Source organism: Delphinapterus leucas, chromosome 20 (assembly GCF_059928025.1).
Source record: "Delphinapterus leucas isolate spDelLeu-1000000601 "Yukka" chromosome 20, BTC_Dleu_Yukka2, whole genome shotgun sequence".
Classification (NCBI taxonomy): Eukaryota; Metazoa; Chordata; class Mammalia; order Artiodactyla; family Monodontidae; genus Delphinapterus; species Delphinapterus leucas.
In genome coordinates, this window is record NC_143148.1 from 53361145 (window position 1) to 53384222 (window position 23078).

General features: G+C 46.4%; 1 protein-coding gene across 2 annotated transcripts in view; it reads right to left on the reverse strand.

The window, feature by feature from the left end:
* The window catches only part of CDYL2 (chromodomain Y like 2), a 191183-nt gene that overhangs the window by 40352 nt on the left and 127753 nt on the right, over nucleotides 1-23078 (reverse strand). For both annotated transcript variants that reach the window (XM_089903334.1, XM_089903333.1), the window contains exon 2: nucleotides 22200-22788. In XM_089903334.1, the coding sequence (XP_089759460.1) occupies nucleotides 22200-22788 (589 nt within the window). The remainder of the gene's footprint in view (nucleotides 1-22199; nucleotides 22789-23078) is intronic.

Genomic DNA, 23078 nt, shown 5'->3' on the forward strand with positions numbered 1-23078 from the left:
ACTTACAGTCTGATTCAGCGCTGTCCTAGAGAACCCCCTACAATGCTGGAAATGTTTGATATCTGCACTGCTCAACAGAGTAGCCAACAGCTACATATGGCTACTGAAACTTAAAAACTTTCGTCTAATTTTAATGCACTGAGTTCTAACTTTAACCACATGTGGCTGGAAGCTGCCATACTGGACAGTGCAGGTAATCACGCGGCAGGATAATTACCTTGTGCACGTTGCAAATCCTGACATTGCTTTTCTGGCACATCTGGCTCCCTCTTCACCTGCACACAGATTCTTAAACGTAAGAGCCATGTTAGCCATTCCTGTATCTTTAGACTCAGTGCAACCCAGCACAAAGAAGTGGCTCAATCGCTGCTGAATAAATGAATGGGTGGACAAAGGAGCAAGTGCTCAACACATAACAGAGGACCTAGAGAAGTTTCTGTCTCCTAACCAAAACTGGGAGAGTGAGAGCGAGGGGCTGGAGAGCAGGATAAGGGAATTGTGTTGGATCTGCTGCTGTCCCCGTAAAAAGGTGCGAATGTTAGGCACTTCCCTTCTGGTCCTTCTCCCCCAGCATCCCAGTCACGATCACTATCTTGGAAAGCAGACACGATTCGCAGAGATAAGGGAGGGCTGGTAGCCCCCAGAGGGCACTTCACACTGGAGCACCTTCGGCTGCAAGCTGGGGAGAGGGCTGGGCAGAGGGGAGGCTTAAAACAAACAAGAGAGAAGACTCACCAGTTCCGCAGTGGAGGGAAACCACCCTTTGTTGACTGCGGGATTAGGGTTTTCCAGCTGCAGTTCTTAGAAGAGAAAGTGATAGTCTTTGCGCTTGAGAACCATTTCCTGGTCTGTGGTTCACTCACCGGAGATCCCTAAAGCGTGGACCGGTCTGAGGGTGCACTGGGAGGGGAAGTATGAGAGTGCAGAGTTACCGCACCGGGGCCTTCTTGTCTCTGCCCGGCAGAAGGAATGAGGTGTCACCAACAGATTCCGCAGGTAGGGACAGCAGCACCTTTCCACAGAAGCGGTGCTGGGGGTCAGATCTCTAGAGGTGGGTGGGCCGGGGGCAGTGTGAAGTTGAAAACACCCTCCAATCACTCCACCCACTCGTGTGATGAGAGTTCAAAGAGCCCAACATACACTCAGTACTTGCACCAGTCACTTCACAGCTGGTCACTGTCCCAGCCCCTAACTGTCACCATGGACAGAATCCCTGATCTCAGAGCTGAATCCAATAGCAAAGCTTGAATTTACAGGTACCTTAAAAAAAAAAATCTTATTTAAGCCATTATGCTAAGTGAAATAAGTCAGAGAAAGACAAATACTGTATATCACTTATATGTGGGATCTGAAAAAATACAACAAACTAGTGAATATTACCAGAAATGCAGACTCAGACATAAAGAACAAACTAGTGGGGCTTCCCTGGTGGCGCAGTGGTTGAGAGTCCGCCTGCCGATACAGGGGACACAGGTTCATGCCCCGGTCCGGGAAGTTCCCACAAGCCGCGGAGCGGCTGGGCCCATGAGCCATGGCCGCTGAGCCTGCGCGTCCGGAGCCTGTGCTCCGCAACAGGAGAGGCCACAACAGTGAGAGGCCCGCGTACCGCAAACAAAACAAAACAAAACAAAAGAACAAACTAGTGGTTACCAGTGGTGGGGAAGGGGCAGTATAGGTGTTGGAAAGTGGGAGGCACACTATTGGGTGTAATTAGGCTCAAAGATGTGCTGCACAACATGGGGGATATATAGCCAATACTTTGTGCTGTAACACACAAAAAACACACATATAATGGACTGTAACCTTTAAAACTGTATTAAAAAATAAATTAGCCAAATTAAAAAAAAATCTTCTTTAGCCATGTTAGTCACCCTCTGGCATGTTATAATCATGCCTTATAAAATCTATACACTAGGAATTTCAAGAAAGCTTAGGCTCCCAAATCACTTCAAAGTGTCAGGAGTGATGATAGTCATACATCTTACGATGTCTATTGTCAGTTGTCTAAATGTTTTAAACAGCGGAGCCTGAATTCAAAATGTAAAATAACCTGACTAAAAGGAAACTTTTCTACAGGTGAAATCACAGCTCCTGTGTTAAACCCCACCCAAGGCCATGCCGATCCTCAAAGCACTGTTAGACCAGAATCCTGGCACCCCGCAAAAGACTCCCTAGGGTCTCCAAAGCAGAAAGCGACCCCACTGAAAGGTCGTTTTCTCATCTGTTTTTGTCACTCCTCTGCTCACAAACTCTACCTTCTGGCCTCACCCTATTTTCGAACCTCATCTCCCACTCCTACCCCTTAAACACCCTGATTTCCAGGATGACGTGAAGTTTCCTGCTTCTGGGCCATCTTCAGCTGCCCCTTGGCCCAGAATGCTGCTTCCGTCCACCTTCACAGCTGGAATCCTCGGGGCCACCTGAAATGCTTCTCTTCCAGGCAGCTGACTCTTCTTCCCCAGGAATAGCCACCCCCGGGGGCCCCGACGGTGGTCTGTCTGGGGTCTTCCTGAGCGCTCAGCACACTCGGGTTTGCAGCTGGCCATCTGGGAGCATCTGATCCCTTAATTAGTTTAATAAGTTCTTTGTAAGATGAGGCTTGTTATCTCTAATCCCCAGTTCCCAACACACAGTGGGTACAAAGTAAATGCCTCTTTTTGCCTACTGAACTGTAGGAAAAAATAACGATCTCAGAAGGCTAATGATCTCGGAAGAGCCAACTCTGACTACCGTTGAGGACACAAGTGACAGGGTCAGGCGTCCTACCACCCAGAAGGGGGGCCTCTTGAGTTTGCCTTGCTGGTTGACATGAACGGAATGACAATGAATATCCTAGTGTTGATGAGAAGGCAACAGGGCATATGGCGGTAGGGAGGAAAGCGTGCCTTTGAGTAAAGGGAGGGGCCCCAGCAGCATCAAGCCTGCCACCTAAGAAAGGAGAGAAGAGAAATTAACACCCACCAGCACTGCCTGTGTGCAGGGACTCACCATTTAATCCTTTGTGGTGGGTACTGTTATCCCCCTAGGACAGAGGTGAAAACCAAGGCTTCAAAGCTGGAAACACTTGCCTAGAGTCACTGGCTCAACAAGAGGCAGTCTGTACTGGAACTCACAGACCCTCTGTCTCCAAAGCCCACCCCTCACTCTTTCCAGTCTCTTCCTCACCACGATGCCTCCAAAACCCACAACAACCTTACAGGAGAAATCCCGAAGCCCTTTATGTAAGTAGTCCTTCTGTTAAGAAGTCCGCTGCCTTTTCTCTTCCACGGCGAAGGACTACACAAAATACAGAACATGTGACCCAAATGAAACACACTCTGCTGAAAAGGACATGCAGTGCCCTCGATGGAGGACAGGCAGGGTCTGAGCCCAGGGGCTTAATTAGGAGCCAGTGAGACTGCGCGAATATTAAGGGTGGAGAAAGCAGCACAGCCAGCAGGGCCATGGGCAGGTGGTGAGAACAACTGTCAGACAAAACTCTGGAAAGGGAATCCTTCAGGTGCTATCAAGAGCCCTGACAAAACCTCGGCTCTCCATGCCACATCACCAGGAGCAGGTGTGCAATGTGAGAATGTGAGACAGTCCGCCTGGGGTGGGAGGTGCAATGGGTGGACCTGACAGACGTGCGACGATTCACAGGGGCTCAGGACCCCCACGTCTCCAAGCAGGAGAGGCTCCCTGCTTCTCTCTCTGGTCCATCCATTCATTCACCCCCTCATTCGGTAGGTGTTTCTGAAGCGCCTCCTATGTGCCCGACAGTGTTAGGTGTTGGAGCTACAAGTGGAAGCAAAACTAGAGACCATCCCTGCCCTCATGAGCTGACAATCCAGAGAGGAGAGCAGTAGCTCTTCGAGAAATCAGGCTGCGACCATTACAAGCCAAGGTACGTGCTGTCAGTGAGGAAACACGGTTCTAGGTGTGGAAAAAATGGGAAGCTGACCTACCCTGGGAGTCAGGGGAGTTTCCATGGGGGGGACTGCTGCTTAGTGAGCCATGAAGGATGAGCAGAGGTTAAGTGCCCACCTGAGGGCGGGCAGGGAGGGGCATACACGTGCCCAACACGGGGAGATAGCGTGGAGAAAGATGCAAGTGAGGCCAGACCACAGAGGCTTCGCAGGGCTGGGGTGTGTGAGCTGCACAAGGGACTCTCTCAGCTCCTTCCAGAAAGAGTCCCCAACACCCTCCTACTGCAGGCTCTACGCACCCAGGTCTTAAGCCAACACTGCAGCTTCAGCCTCCCCTGCAGGGTGGTCCAGAATTGGCTGGGCTGCCGTGTTCTTTGCGACGTGGTATCATGCACCCACATGCTGATCCTTGGCTTTATGCTTCGGTGGGTGCTGTCATCTTCTCCCACGGGCCCTGCCTTTTTCCTTGCTCATTCTGGCTCATTCTATCAGACTCAGCTTGCATGTCACCTCCTTCAGGAAGCCCTCTCCTAACCCCCTTCCCAAGCTGGCTTAGGCACTCCTGCTTGTAACTCCCTCAATGTCTTCTGTGTCTCTCCATCATGCTATGTGGGATAGCAACTATGTCTCAACAGTTCCTGGTATACAGTAGTCACTCACTGAGTACAGCTGAGCTAAAAAATATAACAAGGGATTAATATATACAATATATGAAATGCTCTGAAAAGCAAATAGGAAAATACCAAGACCCAGCTAGAGAAACGAGCATAGGATACAAATAATATAGCTAATATTTATTAAATGTCTACCATATGCCAGGTAATAGTCTAAGGGCTTTCTATGAATGAATTCGCTTATTCTTTACCAAACCCCATGAAGTATGATTATATCTACATTTTTATGAATGAAGAATACGGCCCAGAGAAGCCAAGCAATTTGCCTGAAGCCACATGGCCAAATGCCCTGGTCCACCCACCATACTGAGTGTCACCTCCTGCTCTACTTGGCATGACGATACTTGGGCCCCTCCCAGGGAAGGAAACACAAGTGGGGGGAACCTGAGAAGATGCTCAGCGTCATTTGTAAACTAAAATCGAAACAACAGAGCTTGGAGAAGCACGATGAAGACTGGCAGCAGCCAGAGTTGGCAAGAGTGTGTGCCTCTGGAGGCATCTTGAGCGGCCAACAGAGAGAGGACAGCTAAGTCCCTGCATACCATGAAACCCCAGGCAGGCAGAAAGGGGAAGCACATCCACATGCCTGACACAGATGGATTTTTAAATTTAAAACAAGATGTTCTCACCACCTCCAGTCTTCACCCAGATGCCACCTTCTCAGTGAGGCCTTGGCGTCTCACATGTGTGTGCTCGTGCGCCCGTGTGTATATACATCCACCACACCCACAGACGTGGGATTATTCTTGTTCATCACTCCTTCAACAGATATGTGAGCAAACAGAACATTTTTACACATATATAATGTGTAATAAATAAATATATATATATATATATATATATATATATATATATATATATATATAATTTCCATAAGCTTAGAGAGTGGTCCAGAAAGATCTATAGGGAAATATTAACATCAGTTACCTCTAAATAGAATTTGGGAAAAAAGAAGGGGGGAACTTGAATTTTTTAAAAGCTTATACTTTCCATAGTGTTTTAATGTTTTAAACTGAAATAAGTTACTTTTTAACTTTAAAAAGGAAGGAAAGAAGGAAGGAAGGAAGGAGGGAGGGAAGGAAGGAAGGAAGGAAGGAAGGAAGGAAGCAAGGGGGGGAGGGAGGGAGGGAGGGAGGGAAAGAAGTAGGGGGGAGAAAAGGGAAGGGGCATTTTGGGGACCTGCAGTTAGATAGGGCACCATCCCAACCCATTTCTCTCTCATGAAACCACCCTGAAATAGCAGTGAAGGAATAAATTTTTAGAAAGATATAAAAACTCACAAGAAAAAGAGCAAGAAGGGACAACAGCAGACAATGCATGTCACCACGTGGCCAGGAAACAGGAAGAGGGAGGGCCAAGGTAACCCACCTGAAGTTTCCTCCAAGAGCCCAGGGAGGGGACGGGATGAGGCGGGGGCCGCTCCCCCAGAGCCTCTACAGCTCAGGACTTTGAGACGCCGAGGACCGGGGAGCGTGGCTGTGCCCAGCCGTGGACTCCAGGGGTGGGGGGGGCCCAGAACCGAGTCAGAGCTGCAGGAAGCCCCGGGGGGGACAGGGATCCGGGCCGAGGGCACCGGAGTGGGTGCTGTGCTGGGCAGCCGGAAGTGGACAGGTGGCAGCAGTGGAGGGCAGTCACAATTCCCTTCTCCACCTTCACCACTGACATACAGGCCAGGAGGAGATTTTGCTATTTCTGTCTTTTCTGACAGTTCATCCATAATTTAAGATCACAAAGTCATCAGGAAACCCTAAATCAAAAATGTAGGATCAGTCCTTCCACTGATTCCACTGATGACCTGCACAGCAGCTGGTCCTGTAAGTACAACTAGGGTCAGGTCCTCAGGCATCCAGGCATCGCCCACCCCGGCCCCGCCAGCCTTCTAGAAGTCTCCCTGAGTCTTTCCCTAAACACACCAGCCCCTCGGCCAAGCCCACCTCCTCCCCAGGCTGCAGGCACACCTTGCCCTAGCCTCCATCCTCCTTTGTCAAGGCTGGCAGCACACCACCCAAGTTCAGAGATGGGAGCAGACAAGCCACAAAGAGTCAATGAGCATGTGGAGAAAAGACCCAACCTCAGTGATAAGTAAAGAAACGTGAATCAGAGAGAGACCGAAGTTCCCCCTTTTTTCCCCCCACAAACAATGCTGGCAAGACAATGGCAAAACTACAAATCAGACCTCGCTGGTTATTGTTAAATATTTGTACAGTCTTCTTTTCCTGCCAGGGAGAGGGGTAAAATCACCAGTACAATCCTGCCTCCGGGAATTTATTCTAAGAAAATAATTGAGGGCTTCCCTGGTGGCATAGTGGTTGAGAGTCTGCCTGCCGATGCAGGGGACACGGGTTCGTGTCCAGGAAGATCCCACATGCCGCGGAGCGGCTAGGCCCGTGAGCCATGGCCGCTGAGCCTGCGTGTCTGGAGCCTGTGCTCTGCAACGGGAGAGGCCACAACAGAGAGAGGCCCGCGTACCGCCAAAAAAAAAAAACGAAAATAATTGAGAAATAAAACAAGATAAAACCAAAGTAGTTTAGACCCAACCTAAATGTCCAATGACAAGAGACTAAGTAAAATATTGTATGTTCTCTTGAAAAAATATAATGGCATGACTAAAATTACAAACATGAAGACCTGCCCAATGTGGAAATACGCATATGCTACACTGAGTAGAAAAATGAAAATGCAAATGTTGTCATACAAAGTGTCTTCCACACACGCAGACACAAACACACACACACACGTGCATGTACACACATGAGCAGAACAGGTTTTTTCCCACTGTGTGATTAGGGTCTGGTAAGAAAGTCAGATATCACACATTTAAGGCAGTGGAAGAAAGTTTTAAAAGGCCCTGGATCTCAAAAAAAAAAAAAAAAAGCTGGCTCAGAATTCTGACTCTACCACATTACCCTCTGGAGGTCCTAACTTCTGAAAGGCTCAGTTTCCTCACCTGTAAACTGGGGATGAAAAGATGACCTAGTTCATAGAGCTGTCAGGACTGCCTGAGCTACTGCATGTGAAATCCTGAGCCCCGCACCCGACCCACAGCAAGGATGTAATAAACATCTGTTATTGATGCCACAGCCACTATTGTCATTATTAGTGAGGCTCAAGCATTCGGAGGGCTTGAGCCACCTTGTCTAAAATAAATGCTGACGTGGGATGCGTCACACGGAGATGCCTTGTGGAATTCAGAAAGTGCTTCCTGTCTTGTGGGAGCTGCTGTTCACCTCCCATCTCTAAGATCAACGAGCAAACTTAAGCCAACTTCAGTGCCCGCCAGTCATTTACCAGTCCACACCAAGCACATTATTCCATGTACATGCACTGTCTGATCCAGAGGACAAAATTCATGTTTCCTTGTTACCAACTGGTTTCTGCCCATACAAGAATATAAACCCACGTGTATGCCTCAATTTTCTTCCCTCCAAATTCTCCTATGTGCCAGTGGTCTGCCAAAGATGTCCTCATTCTAATCCCTGGAACCTGGGAATATGTGACCTGACGTGGCAAAAGGAACTCTGTAAATGTGATTGAGGCTCTTGAGATGAGGAGATTACCCTAGATTACACTGAGTGGGCCCAGTATCATCACAAGGGTCCTTATAAGAGAGAGGCAGGAGGGGCGGAGTCAGAGAAGGGGATGTGACAACGGAAGCAGAGGTCAGAGAGACAGATGCAGGGCCATAAACCAAGGAATGCGGGCGACCTCTAGAAACTGAAAAAGACAAGCAACCCAATCCTCCCCTAGAGCCTCTAGAAGGAGCACAACCCTGCCAACCCATTTTAGACTTCTGATGTCCAAAACTGTAAGAGTATAAATGTGTGCTGCCTTAAGCCACCCGGTGCATTACAGCAGCTGCAGGAAACTCATATGTGCTGTTGGTCCACTAAGACCACTTGCATTTCGTAGGTGGGATCTGGTGTTCAGGAGTCGCATTGTGGCTCTATTCCAGCTCCACCTCCTGCGGCACTTGGACAAATCTGAGAGGTGTGGGAAATGGGGGCATCTCTGCGGACAGCACTCAGCAGGGTCCCTAACACGTGGCAAGCACTAGCCATTTTTTTTTTATTCGACTTGTTGTTTCTTTTCCTTTTTGTTTGAAACAGCTTTGGTGAGATAGAATTTACATACTATAAAATTCACCCATTCAAAGCACAGAATTTAGTGATTAGTAAGTGTATTTGCAGAGTTGTGCAACCATCAGTCATTCCCCATTCCTGTCATTCTCCCAGCCTCTGGCAACCACTAATCTACTTTCTGTCTCCACAGATTTGCCTACTCTGGACGTTTCAAATAAACTGTCATACAGTAAGTGGTCTTCTGTGACTAGCTTCTTTCACTTAGCGTTGTGTTCTCAAGGGTCATCCAGGTTGTAGCCTCTGTCAGTACTTCATTCCTTTTTATGGCTGAGTAACATTCCATTGTATGGCTATAACAAATTTTGTTTACCCTTTCATCAGCTGATGGGTGCTGTTGACTTTTATTTTTTGCTATTTCTTCTAGCACTGAAATAAACTTTGATAATTAAGGGAGTTCCCTTGAAGTGTTGTGAGTGTGCAGGTGTGTGTGTCTTTTAATCTAAAGCCTAGAGGTAAAAAAAAATGATATAAATGAACTTATTTACAAAACAGAAACAGACTCACAGATTTCAAAAACAAACTTATGGTCACCAAAGGGGAAAAGTGCAGGCGAGGAATAAATTAGGAGTTTGGGATTAACAGACACACACTACTATGTATAAAATAGACCTACCAACCAACAAGGACCTACTGTAGAGCACAGGGAACTCTGCTCAGTATTCTGTGATAACCTACATGGGAAAAGAATCTGAAAAAGAATGAATATATGTATACGTATAACTGAATCACTTTGCTGTACACCTGAAACTAACACAACACTGTAAATCAACTATACTCCAATAAAACTTAAAAAAAAATAGAAAATAAAGCCTAGAGGAAAATCCTCAGGACTGGCAATTCCACCTCCCTAGAACGCCAAGCCAGCATCTTTGGAACCACTGAAGATATCTCATAGGAAGACTCAGGGATGCTGGCCAGAATGCTGCCCTAGGACCCTGGGAAGAGCTTTGCTGGTTTGAGCTTAAATCCCTGAAGTGTCTTTTTATAAAACGGGTCACAGACTTCTGAGAGCTTCAGCATCGCCAGACCTGGCACCACCTAGCTCCTCCCTTTGGCACTTCATGTCCCCACCCCTCTGAGCCTCAGTTTCCCCATCTCTAAGGAAGGCTAATCATAGCTAAGCTTGTTGTGTTGCTATGTTGTCAAGTTGCTAGGTCAGAGAGCCAGTGAGGGGATGAAATGATATCACTGACTGGTTAAACACAAACAGTGAGGCTTCTGCTACAGTGGGAGCCCAGCACCACATTAGCAGCACCATTAATGGAGACTGGCTCTTTGCAGGGCCAGTGCAGGTGGAGCCAGAGCCCTGGTTCTGGGGGTCCACCCCGGTAGGGAGGACTAACTTTTTACCAACATCTGCGAACTGAATTTCACCACTGTTTTGAGACCCTCTGCAGACAATGTACCCCTCTCACAGCTGTGACTGGGGAAGGGGGCGACTTCTACTCCCCACTCCCCGTCTTTTGTTCACCACTGATGAATGGGACTTGGAAACAGTTCCTAAGATTTTTTTTGAGGTAGTTGAGAGAGGAAAACAATATCGGAGCTGGCAGGGAAAGTAATCTGTCGATTTCCGAGTCTTGACAGTAGTCAAGATTCCATCAGCTTCCTCTGGATGCCAAAATCAAATCCGGAATTGGGGAACCCACAGGGAGAGTCGAATTCCCCCTTGGATTGGCCTTGTGTCAGGCTGACAGTCAGATTTTCCATCACAGTCAGGCACTTTCCACTCAGATGCAGCAGCCACGTTGGACAGGTCTGCACATTACCCATAAAAGGGTTTTAAGTTCATTCATTCACACAAGTTGCTCACTTGCCATGCTTTGAAAGACAAAACCTAAGAACCTCTTAGGCTTTGGTGGTTGTTATGTGTCTGGAAAATGACCCACTTCTGAAAAAACAAAAAGGTTGGTTAAAGTCTGCTGCCTGGGAGTGGGTGTTTCAAGTTTGTTAAAAGAACAGCTGTGCCCAGGGAAACGGATACCTGCCTTCACAAGAGGCCCCGCGTGGACACCCTCTTCAGGCTTGCTGTGATTCACCAGATGGCTTGGGGCCACTGCCCGCGCCACTGGGGACAAGCTGGGCACCTCCAGAAGCAGTGGTGATTCTAAAGGTCATGAACCGGGGTCAAGTTCAGGGCATGGAACAAGATATTTCTGAAACAATCACAATTTTGAGGAAGTATCAGGGAACTCTAACAAGCCCAGGAGGGTTATTCAGGACTTTTACCACTATCCTCTTAAGGGAACCCAGCCTATAACTTTCCTTTTTCCTCCCTTCCTTGTCTGGTTTGGAAATCCAGGTTATACTGGTCTTCACACAAGAGTTGGAGTGTTTTCTCCTTTTCTGTTCTCTGCAACCATTCGGATATGAGAGGGAAAGGTTCCGTTCTAGAATATTAGGGAGGCTTGCCTGTAAAATCATCTGAGCCTTGTGTGCCTTCTCCCCGCTTTATATGAGAGATGTGTAAAGACTGATTTAATAATTTAAGAGTGATTGCCTGAGGGAGACCTTCAAGAGGGCGGAGGAGTAAGACGTGGAGATCACCTTCCTCCCCACAAATACATCAGAAATACATCTACATGTGGAACGACTCCTACACAACACCTACTGAACGCTGGCAGAAGACCTCAGACCTCCCAAAAGGCAAGAAACTCCCCACGTACCTGGCCGTGTGGCTGACAGGCTCTTGGTGCTCCAGCCGGGTGTCAGGCCTGTGCCTCTGAGGTGGGAGAGCCAAGTTCAGGACACTGGTCCACCAGAGACCTCGCAGCTCCACGTAATATCAAACGGCGAAAGCTCTCCCAGAGATCTCCATCTCAACACCAAGACCCAGCTCCACTCAATGACCAGCAAGCTACAGTGCAGGACACATTATGCCAAACAACTAGCAAGACAGGAACACAACCCCATCCATTAGCAGAGGGGCAGCCTAAAATCATAATAAGGTCACAGACACCCTAAAACACACCACCAGACATGGTCCTGCCCACCGGAAGGACAAGATCCAGCCTCATCCACCAAAACACAGGCACTAGTCCCCTCCACCAGGAAGCCTACAGAACCCATTGAACCAACCTTAGCCACTGGGGGAAGACACCAAAAACAACAAGAACTATGAACCTGCAGCCTGCGAAAAGGACACCCCAAATGTCAGTAAGATAAGCAAAATGAGAAGGTAGAGAAACACACAGCAGATGAAGGAGCAAAGTAAAAACCCACCAAACCAAACAAATGAAGAGGAAATAGGCAGTCTAACTGAAAAAGAATTCAGAGTAATGATAGTAAAGATGATCCAAAATCTTGGAAATAGAATGGAGAAAATACAAGAAATGTTTAACAAGGACCTAGAAGAACAAAAGAGAAAACAAACAATGATGAACAACACAATAAATGAAATTAAAAATTCTCTAGAAGGAATCAATAGCAGAGTAATTGAGGCAGAAGAACGGATAAGTGACCTGGAAGATAAAATAGTGGAAATAACTACTACAGAGCAGAAGTAAGAAAACAGAATGAAAAGAAATGAGGACAGTCTTAGAGACCTCTGGGACAACATTCAACACACCAACATTTGAATTATAGGGGTCCTAGAAGAAGAAGGAGAGAAAAACAAAGGGACTGAAAAAATATTTGAAGAGATTATAGTTGAAAACTTCCTTAACATGGGAAAGGAAATAGTCAATCAAGTCCAGGAAGCTCAGAGAGTCCCATACAGGATAAATCTGAGGAGAAACATTCCAAGACACATATTAAGCAAACTATCAAAAATTAAATACAAGGAAAAAGTATTAAAAGCAGCAAGGGAAAAACAACAAATACATACAAGGGAATCCCCATAAGGTTAACAGCAGATCTTTCAGCAGAAACTCTGCAAGCCAGAAGGGAGTGGCAGGACATATTTAAAGTGATGAAAGGGAAAAACCTACAACCAAGATTACTCTACCCAGCAAGGATCTCATTCAGATTCGACAGAGAAATTAAAACCTTTAAAGACAAGCAAAAGCTAAGAGAATTCAGCACCACCAAACCAGCTTTACACCAAATGCTAAAGGAACTTCTTTAGGCAGGAAACACAATAGAAGGAAGAGACCTACAATAACAAACCCAAAACCATTAAGAAAATGGTAATAGGAACATACATATCAATAATTACCTTAAATATAAATGGATGAAATGTTCCTGTCAAAAGACACAGACTGGCTGAATGGATACAAAAACAAGACCCTCATAAATGCTGTCTACAAGAGACCCACTTCAGACCTAGGGACACATACAGACTGAAAGTGAGGGGATGGAAAAAGATACTCCATGCGAATGGAAATCAAAAGAAAGCCAGAGTAGCAATACTCATATCAGATAAAATAGATTTTAAAATAAAGACTGTTATAAGACACAAAGAAGGACACTACATAATGATCAAGGGATCCATTCAAGAAGAAGATATAACAATTGTAAATATTTATGCACCCAACCCAGGAGCACCTCAATACACAAGGCAAATGCTAACAGCCATAAAAGGGGAAATCGACAGTAACACATTCATAGTAGGGGACTTTAACACCCCACTTTCACCAATGGACAGATCATCCAAAATGAAAATAAATAAGGAAACACAAGCTTTAGATGATACATTAAACAAGATAGACTTAATTGATAATTTATAGAACATTCCATCCAAAAACAACAGAATACACATTTTTCTCAAGCGCTCATGGAACGTTCTCCAGGGTAGATCATATCTTGGGTCACAAATCAAGCCTTGGTAAATTTAAGAAAATTGAAATCATATCAAGTATCTTTTCCGACCACAACGCTATGAGACTAGATATCAATTACAGGAAAAGATCTGTAAAAAATACAAACACATGGAGGCTAAACAATACACTATTTAATAACGAAGTGATCACTGAAGAAATCAAAGAGGGAATCAAAAAATACCTAGAAACAAATGACAATGGAGACACGACGACCCAAAACCTATGGGATGCAGCAAAAGCAATTCTAAGAGGGAAGTTTATAGCAATACAATCCTACATTAAGAAACAGGAAACATCTCGAATAAACAACCTAACCTTGCACCTAAAGCAATTAGAGAAAGAAGAACAAAAAAACCCCAAAGTTAGCAGAAGGAAAGAAATCATAAAGATCAGATCAGAAATAAATGAAAAAGAAATGAAGGAAACAATAGTAAAGATCAATAAAACTAAAAGCTAGTTCTTTGAGAATAAACAAAATTGATAAACCATTAACCAGACTCATCAAGAAAAAAAGGGAGAGGCATCAAGAAAAAAAGGGAGAGGACTCAAATCAATAGAATTAGAAATGAAAAAGAGAAGTAACAACTGACACTGCAGAAATACAAAAGATCATGAGAGATTACTCCAAGCAACTACATGCCAATAAAATTGATAACCTGGAAGAAATGGACAAATTCTTAGAAAAGCACAACCTTCCGAGACTGAACCAGGAAGAAATAGAAAATATAAACAGACCAATCACAAGCACTGAAAATGAGACTGTGATCAAAAATCGTCCAACAAACAAAAGCCCAGGACCAGATGGCTTCACAGGTGAATTCTATCAAACATTTAGAAAACAGCTAACACCTATCCTTCTCAAACTCTTCCAAAATATAGCAGAGGGAGGAACACTTGCAAACTCATTCTATGAGGCCACCATCACCCTGATACCAAAACCAAAGATGTCACAAAGAAAGAAAACTACAGGCCAATATCACTGATGAACACAGATGCAAAAATCCTCAATAAAATACTAGCATACAAAATCCAACAGCACACGGAAAGGATCATACACCATGATCAAGTGGGGTTTATCCCAGGAATGCAAGGATTCTTCAATATATGCAAATCAATCAATGTGATAAACCATATCAACCAGCTGAAGGAGAAAAACAGTATGATCATCTCAAAATATGCAGAAAAAGCTTTTGACAAAGTTCAACACCGATTTATGATAAAAACCCTCCAGAAAGTACGCATACAGGGAACTTACCTCAACATAATAAAGGCCATATATGACAAGCCCACAGCGAACACCATTCTCAATGGCGAAAAACTGAAACCATTTCCTCTAAGATCAGGAACAAGACAGGGCTGTCCACTCTCACCACTATTATTCAACACAGTTTTGGAAGTTTTAGCCACAGCAATCAGAGAAGAAAAAGAAATAAAAGGAATCCAAATCGGAAAAGAAGAAGTAAAGCTGTCACTGTTTGCAGATGACATGATACTATACATAGAGAATCCTAAAGATGCTACCAGAAAACTACTAGAGCTAATCAATGAATTTGGTAAAGTAGTAGGATACAAAATTAATGCACAGAAATCTCTTGAATTCCTATACAATAATGATGAAAAATCTGAAAGAGATATTAAGGAAACACTCCCATTTACCACTGCAACAAAAAGAATAAAATACCTAGGAATAAACCTACCTAGGGAGACAAAAGCCCTGTATGCAGAAAACTGTAAGACACTGATGAAAGAAATGAAAGATGATACAAACAGATGGAGAGGTATACCATGTTCTTGGGTTGGAAGAATCAACACTGTGAAAATGACTATACTACCCAAAGCAATCTACAGATTCAATGCAATCCTTATCAAACTATCAATGGCATTTTTCACAGAACTAGAACAAAATATTTCACAATTTGTATGGAAACACAAAAGACCCTGAATAGCCAAAGCAACCTTGAGAAAGAAAAACGGAGCTGGAGGAATCAGGCTCCAGGACTTCAGGCTATACTACAAAGCTACAGTAATCAAGACAGTATTGTACTGGCACAAAAACAGAAATATAGATCAATGCAACAGGATAGGAAGCCCAGAGATGAACTCACGCACATATGGTAACCATATCTTTGATAAAGGAGGCAAGAATATACAATGGAGAAAAGACAGCCTCTTCAATAAATGGTGCTGGGAAAACTGGACAGCTACATGTAAAAGAATGAAATTAGAATACTCCCTAACACCATATACAAAAATAAACTGAAAATGGATTAGAGACCTAAATGTAAGGCCAGACACTATAAAACTCTTAAAGGAAAACATAGGGAGAACACTCTATGACATAAATCACAGCAAGATCCTTTTTGACCCACCTCCTAGAGAAATGGAAATGAAAACAAAAATAAACTAATGGGACCTAATGAAACTTAAAAGCTTTTGCACAGCAAAGGAAAGAATAAACCAGGTGAAAAGACAACCCTAAGAATGGGAGAAAATATTTGCAAATGAAGCAACTGACAAAGGATTAATCTCCAAAACATACAAGCAGCTCATGCAGCTCAATATCAAAAAAACAAACAACTCAATCCAAAAATGGGCAGAAGACCTAAACAGACATTTCTCCAAAGAACATATACAGATTGCCAACAAACACATGAAAGGATGCTCAACATCACTCATCATTAGAGAAATGCAAATCAAAACTACAATGAGGTATCACCTCACACAGGTCAGAATGGCCATCATCAAAAAATCTACAAATAATAAATGCTGGAGAGGGTGTGGAGAAAAGGGAACCCTCTTGTACTGTGGGAATGTAAATTGATACAGACACTATGGAGGTTCCTTAGAAAACTAAAAATGGAACTACCATATGACCCAGCAATCCCACTACTGGGCATATACCCTGAGAAAACCATAATTCAAAAAGTGTCATGTACCACAATGTTCACTGCAGCTCTATTTACAATAGCCAGGACATGGAAGCAACCTAAGTGTCCATCGACAGATGAATGGATAAAGAAGATGTGGCACATATATACAGTGGAATATTACTCAGCCATAAAAAGAAATGAAATTGAGTTATTTGTAGTGAGGTGGATGGACCTAGAGACTGTCATACAGAGTGAAGTCAGGAAGAGAAAAATAAATACCATATGCTAACACATACATATGGAATCTAAAAAAAAAAAAAAGTGGTTCTGAAGAACCTAGGGGCAGGACAGGAATAAAGACGCAGATGTAGAGAATGGACTTGAGGACATGGGGAGGGGGAAGGGTAAGCTGGGACGAAGTGAGAGAGTGGCATGGACATATATACACTACCAAATGTAAAACAGCTAGTGGGAAGCAGCTGCATAGCACAGGGAGATCAGCTCAGTGCTTTGTGACTACCTAGAAGGGTGGGATAGGGAGGGTGGGAGGGAGATGCAAGAGGGAGGAGATATGAGGATATACGTACGTGTATAGCTGATTCACTTTGTTGTGAAGCAGAAACACACCATTGTAAAGCAATTATACTCCAAAAAAGATGCTTTAAAAAAAAAAAAGAGTTATTGCCCTATTCAGGTTTTCTAGTTGTGAGTCCGTTTTGTTAAGTTGTATTTTTTTTTATGAAATTGACCATTTACTCCTGGCTTTCAAATTGAATGGCACAGAGTTAATCTCAGTTTCTCAGGCTTAGAAGAATTGTATCTGTCCATCAATAAGAAATGACGGTGAGTCCAAGTGGCTTCTGCCCCACGAGCACTCTGGGGGGTCCCTCAATCAGGGCATATTGTTTTTCAATTTTATTTTACATTGGAGTATAGCTGATGAACAACGCTGTGATAGTTTCAGGTGCACAGCAAAGAGACTCAGCCATACATATGCATGTATCCATTCTCCTCCACACTCCCCCCCCCTTCCCCCCGGCATCCAGGCTGCCACATAACGTTGAGCAGAGTTCAGTCAGGGCATATTTTTATCAGGGATCAGGAACTGCCTTGTACTGCCTGGGAGCCAGCTGAGCAGTGATCTAGGGACCATCACTGGAGCCGAACTGCCTGGGTTTCTCTCCTAGTCCCAACCTGGACCCTTGTAACTTCAGTCTCCTCCTCCAAAAAATGGGTAGTCTCCTAACAGCTGCCGGTTAGCACTGAGAGGGTCACCAAAGGACTCTTTGTAAACTCCAAGGCCTAACAGGGAAGTTCCCATGCAATAAGACTTCCACTTAACAACTTCATTTCACAAACTTTCAACTTACGAATTCTCAGGAATGCAAACTCAAGGACCAGAGCAAAAGGGCTTCAACTCTCCCCAGTACCACCAACTGGTGTTCCCAACCACTGTCTGTCACTTTTGTCCCAACCACCTTGGTGCTTATTCGTCTAGAGCAGCGAGCAGTTTTGAAAGCAGGGTCCCTGGCGCAGTGGCAGCATCTGGTAACTTGCTAGCAATGCAGATTTTCAGGCTCTGCTCCATACCTACTAAATCAGAAACTCTGGGGGTTGGCACAGTAATCTGTGTTTTAACATACCCGCCAGTGGATTCTGATGCCGGCTCCATGTCTGAGAGCCCGAGGTTCTCGAAAGTCATAGGGCATCTCCCATGTTCACGCTTCGTTCTGAAGTGCTTTTAAAACATGGTTACTCCATTATGATCAATAAAAGGAAAACGATCATCGTGTTGATAGAGTGAGTAGGAGGAGATAAACAAACATGAGAGAAGTGAAAGCTGAGATAATTTTAAAAGATCAATGGAGAGACGATGGCAAGTGTTGCACGTTTGTGTGGGATGACTCACTCAGTGATAGGAACAATTCTGAAAACACTGAATCAGGCGGTGTCTGAGATGCAGCGCCTGGGCCACAGACAACACTCATCAGAAAACAAGGACGATGATTCTCAAAATTCAAGGAACTGTGAACACGGGGTCACCGGGTCAGCATCAAAGTGGAAACTCACTGGCTTCATGGAAATTCGGAAAACGCTGGGCGTCTGTGTGTTGCGCTGGGGCTCAGAGTTTGCTCCTAGGCAGGGGTGTGTCCACAGGTTAAAGGCTCATCTGAATCTGTCAAATACTGTTGCTTTGGCCTATTCTGATGAAACAGAACTAACCAGTTCTAGACCAGACCACAGCAGGAGTTCACTAACCTCACGGTTTTTCTATATGGATGAAACAGGTCTGTTTTAGGAGAAAAAAAAAAGCGAGAGAGAGGGATGCCTGGTAGACAGTGCATTAGCAAGAAGGAGAAATTATATCAGGTTTTAAATGTTTAAAGGACTAAATCACACTCCCACTTACAAGCTTAAAACCGAAGGAGTAACTCGATCTACCAACAAAGGATGGGATCTATGAACCACCCATCACTTACAACCAAACGCTTATGCAGGAACTACTGTATATATCATGGAAGTTAAAATTCAGCATTTAAGAGACACAATCCACACCCTGCCCCCTGAGATTCATTTGACTGGGGTAGAGCCCACTTTTAACAAGCTCCCGAAGGGATACTGAGGCAGATGGTACCCGGACCACAGAGCCATTTGTCATTATGGGAGAAGAATCAGAAGCAAAAGCGGCACTGAGTCGCTGCACGCGCTTCACAAACATTGCTGGGGAAAATGCTGTCTGAAACCAAAGCACCACCCGCTGGAGCCCCAATTTAGCACCTGTTCCCACAGCTCAGATCGGGGAAGTCAGCAGTAAATGAGTAACGTGTTACATAAGTTGCTTTTCTGTATGCAGAACCTTAATTCACCAAAGAGAAGTTGAAATCATATAAAAAGCAACAGCCCACCCCCAAAACAAATGCTGGGAAAGCGTAGCCAGGATCTCCCCGTCCCCTTCTGCAAGGCAAAGATGAGGCCCCCTCCGTGCTGAAAACCCTGCTACCTCACCCTTGTGCCACTGGGATCTGGATCCTTGGTGGCAGTGGTCAGAGAAGGTGGGGCTGCGGAGGGCGGGTAGGAAAACATTCAGGGTCTGCATGGGCATGGACACTGGCTGCATCAAGGCTTCCCTCGGGCTGAAAACATAAGTGGAGTCATGTTGTGCTTGACTATGCCTCTGACCCCTGGCTGGCAAGTTCTGGAACGACACAACTCCCTCTGTCTTGGGTCTTCTCCAAGAACCCCAAACCTTTCTCTCCTCTCTCTCTCTCTCTCTCTCTCTGGCAAGGATTCTCAGTCTTTTCCTCTTCCCAGTTACTCCAAGACCTGGATATTATGCTATTTCTAACTAGAGTGTTAAAAGCTGACCAGGGCTGGGGCATTTATCACCCCAGTGACCACAGAAGATGTCACGCAGATATGGAAAGGCATACCATCTACGTAACATACGTGTTACTCCTTCCAGTGAGTCAGCCTCAGGAGTCTTCTCAACAATGACCCAGAGACACCCACTCTCAACCCAGCAGAGAGCAGACTGTAAGTTGCAGAGGGTGCAGTCCTTACCTATCTTTTTATTACTTTACTCCAAGCACCTAGCGTGGTGATTAACTCTCAGGAAGAACAAAAGAAGTATTGAATTGACTTAAATTGACACCTGATATGAAACGTAATTATCACCCCATTTTGCCACAGAGCAGGTCCCCAAATGCATGAGAGCCACCTAGGGCGCTTGTTAAAAACCCATCTTCTGGGCTCCACCCCAGACTTAGTAAATCAGATTCTACAGGATTTGCATTTTAACCAAGCACCAGGGAATCTTACACACATGAAGTTGAGAACCACTGCCTTAGGCTTATGAGACCCTCAAGGACACCAATATTGTGGGATGCGAGTAAACAAAAGGGCCCTTTGGGAACACCCAAAACCAAACAAAAGAGAGGCAGGTGGCTTCCTCCCCTCTGTCCAGGCATGGGCCAGAGTGGAGTAGAGAACATTCAACATCGGGAAAAAATAAGGCCAAGAAGAGATCAAAGACAAGAAAGACCTGGGGAAGCACTCGAGGTTAACAAGGCCACCACTGAGGCCAGCAGGCTCATTCTCATCTGTTTCCCCGGGTCATGGGGAACCATGCTCCATCACCAGATCGTGAACCGGGCGGTATCGATGAGGCCCAAGGACAGGTTGCGCACAGCTAGCAGCCCTGCCCCGCTCTGGAAAAGGGCATGGAAGGAGAAGCATGCCTTCGTTGAAACTTCTCTACAGGTCTGCCTTCCCTCTCGGCCCTGCAGTGTGGCAGCTAGAGTCAGCACACTTCCCTGCCCACGTTCCCATCCCCCCACTCTCAGGGCAGCCACATCTTGAGCAGGGTAGAGGGCTGCTCCCGGCCGGGGTGCCAGCAATCACACCCAAGTTCCTTGAGCCTGCACCCAAGGAGCCTCACAAGCCCCCCTTCCAGAGACAGGGAATCCCTCCGCTGCTGTCACAGGAACGTCGAACACCAATGTTTGTGCCAGGCCTCATTTACACAAGCCCACTCCTCCCCAAGAAATGGATTTTTAAAACAAACAGCTTTTCCGTATGTTAGCAGGCAGAGTCATGTCAGCATCAGGGATCCCCAGACGGAAACATGAGTCAGTCTGGGGCAGAGACTGCTAAATAAATCCTCTTTGGGTGAAATTCCTCTCTCTGGAGAATGAGGAACCTCAAAGCGGATCGCTCAGATTCCCTGGCAAGAATGCCTACAGACGCCACGTTCTCCCCAGCCGGGCACGCCCTGAGCACCCTGAACTCTGAAATCATCACCCCTCTAACGTGCATCTGCCTCTGTCACCCCATCCTTCCGGAAACTCTCCCAACCCGTCCCACCTGCGTCCCGGCACCCCTATTCCCACACGCACTCTGGTTCCATCCAGGGCAACGGGTGGCCCTACTCTGTTGGGCATGGGTTGTCCACACTCGAGCAGGATTTCCTGACATCCCAAGGCTTAGAGTTCTGGCAGCTAAAGAGACAAATGCACCACGTGGACACACGGGTACCTGAGAAATGAAGGAACACAGGTAACAGGTGCAGACGGCTCACCTGGAAGACTCAGCCACTGAGCACTCTGTTGAGGAGATGTCAGATTTGGGAGCTTGAATTACCTGGGTCATCGCCTCCTCTCTCCTTAATTTTGCTTGTGGGGACTTGGTCAGAGGGAGGGATTCCTGAATGCTGTGTTGCTTGCGGGAGGTGACAAGAAGGTACAAAGCAAAAGAACTGGCCTAGGAGGGGGTCGGGGCAGCATTTAGGACCTAACACAGACATGGGGCCAGATCATGCATGTTAGTGAGAGATGAGAGGCAGGAGGCTCCAGCTTAAGGACCAGCTGGGAGAATTCCAAGTCCAAACTGAGAAGCAGCAGAGCCTGGCCCAGACCTCGCCTCTCCGGGCTACAGCGCTGACGGCAGGAGAATGGAAGCAAGGGCTCTGGGAGGTACATGCGGCCTCTGAAAGGTACTGGTCCTGTGGGGATATGAGTCTCGGGTCCTGATGGGTGAAGACTCTGAGTCGCCCTCAGAGCAGGGGCTCCAGAGCGGTTACCATGGCTTCAGGTGCCTTTAAGCACAACCAGGGATTTCCGACGCGGGACAAGCCTTGGCTGGAGCATCAGTGGCTGGGCCCCGCACCACCACCCCCCCCGCCACGCATAGGTGTCTGTAACCAGTGCAGGCACGTGAGCGAGCCCACAGTGCCCTAGGTGAAAGAGACAAAGGGACAATTACTGCCTGGCTGAGGGTCAGGGCTGGGGTGGGGGCAGTGTGTTTCCCTAGGCTGCCCGCAAAGCCCCATCCGAGAGGAAGACCAGCCACGTACCGAGTCCGTTCTCCGCCAGCGCCGTGGGGCTCACGTGGCAGTCGCCCAGGTCCTGCTCACCCACGTCATTCAAATCCAAGCCGGGCTGGTGGGACCCGTTTCCAAAATGCCTCTCTTCCTTCTCGGAGCCGGCGTCCCCGTTTTCCATCCCATTCTGCGCCTTTTTCAGGGGCATTATTTGCAAGCCACTGGGGGTAGTCCTGTAAGACACCGTCTTGGTGGCCCTGTCCCCGCCTGCAGGGGGCTTGGCCGGATACCCTTTTTTCGGCTTGGACAGGGAAGGGTTGATCCGCTTCCGTTTATGGGAAGTCCCTTTGCTCTTGCCGGATTCCGAGGGTCTGTGGGACAGTTTCTCGACCGAGGGGCCTCGGCCGTCCCGCAGAAGCTTGGAGGCGCCGGACTGCTTCCCCGACTTGAGCCTTTTGTCCTTGGCCAGGTGCAGCCCATTGAACTCATCAATGAACTCCTCGCAATGCAGCAGGTGGTGCTCGGGCTCCCACGTGTCCTCCGTGCTCCCGTAGCCTTTCCACCGGATCAGATACTCCCATTTTCCCTTCTTGTTCTTCCTCTTGTCTACAATCCTTTCAACCTGGGATGCAAGAGGAGAATCAGGAAAGAGACAGAGAGACAGAAGGAAAAAAGAAAAATCAGTCCCAGAACACAAGAACAACGCAGAGCCCTTGGGATAGATGCATCCGCCCTGGCCATAGGGCGAGCTGCTCCCGAGGCAGGAAGCTGACCCTCCCAGGAGCCTTCAAGAAGGCTGGTTTATTTTAGGACATCGCTGAAGGGAACTGGCGGTGAACAACAACCATCGTTGTTTCCCATGACAACCGCACGATGCCACACCTGCCTGGCTGCATCGACCCCGTCCATCCA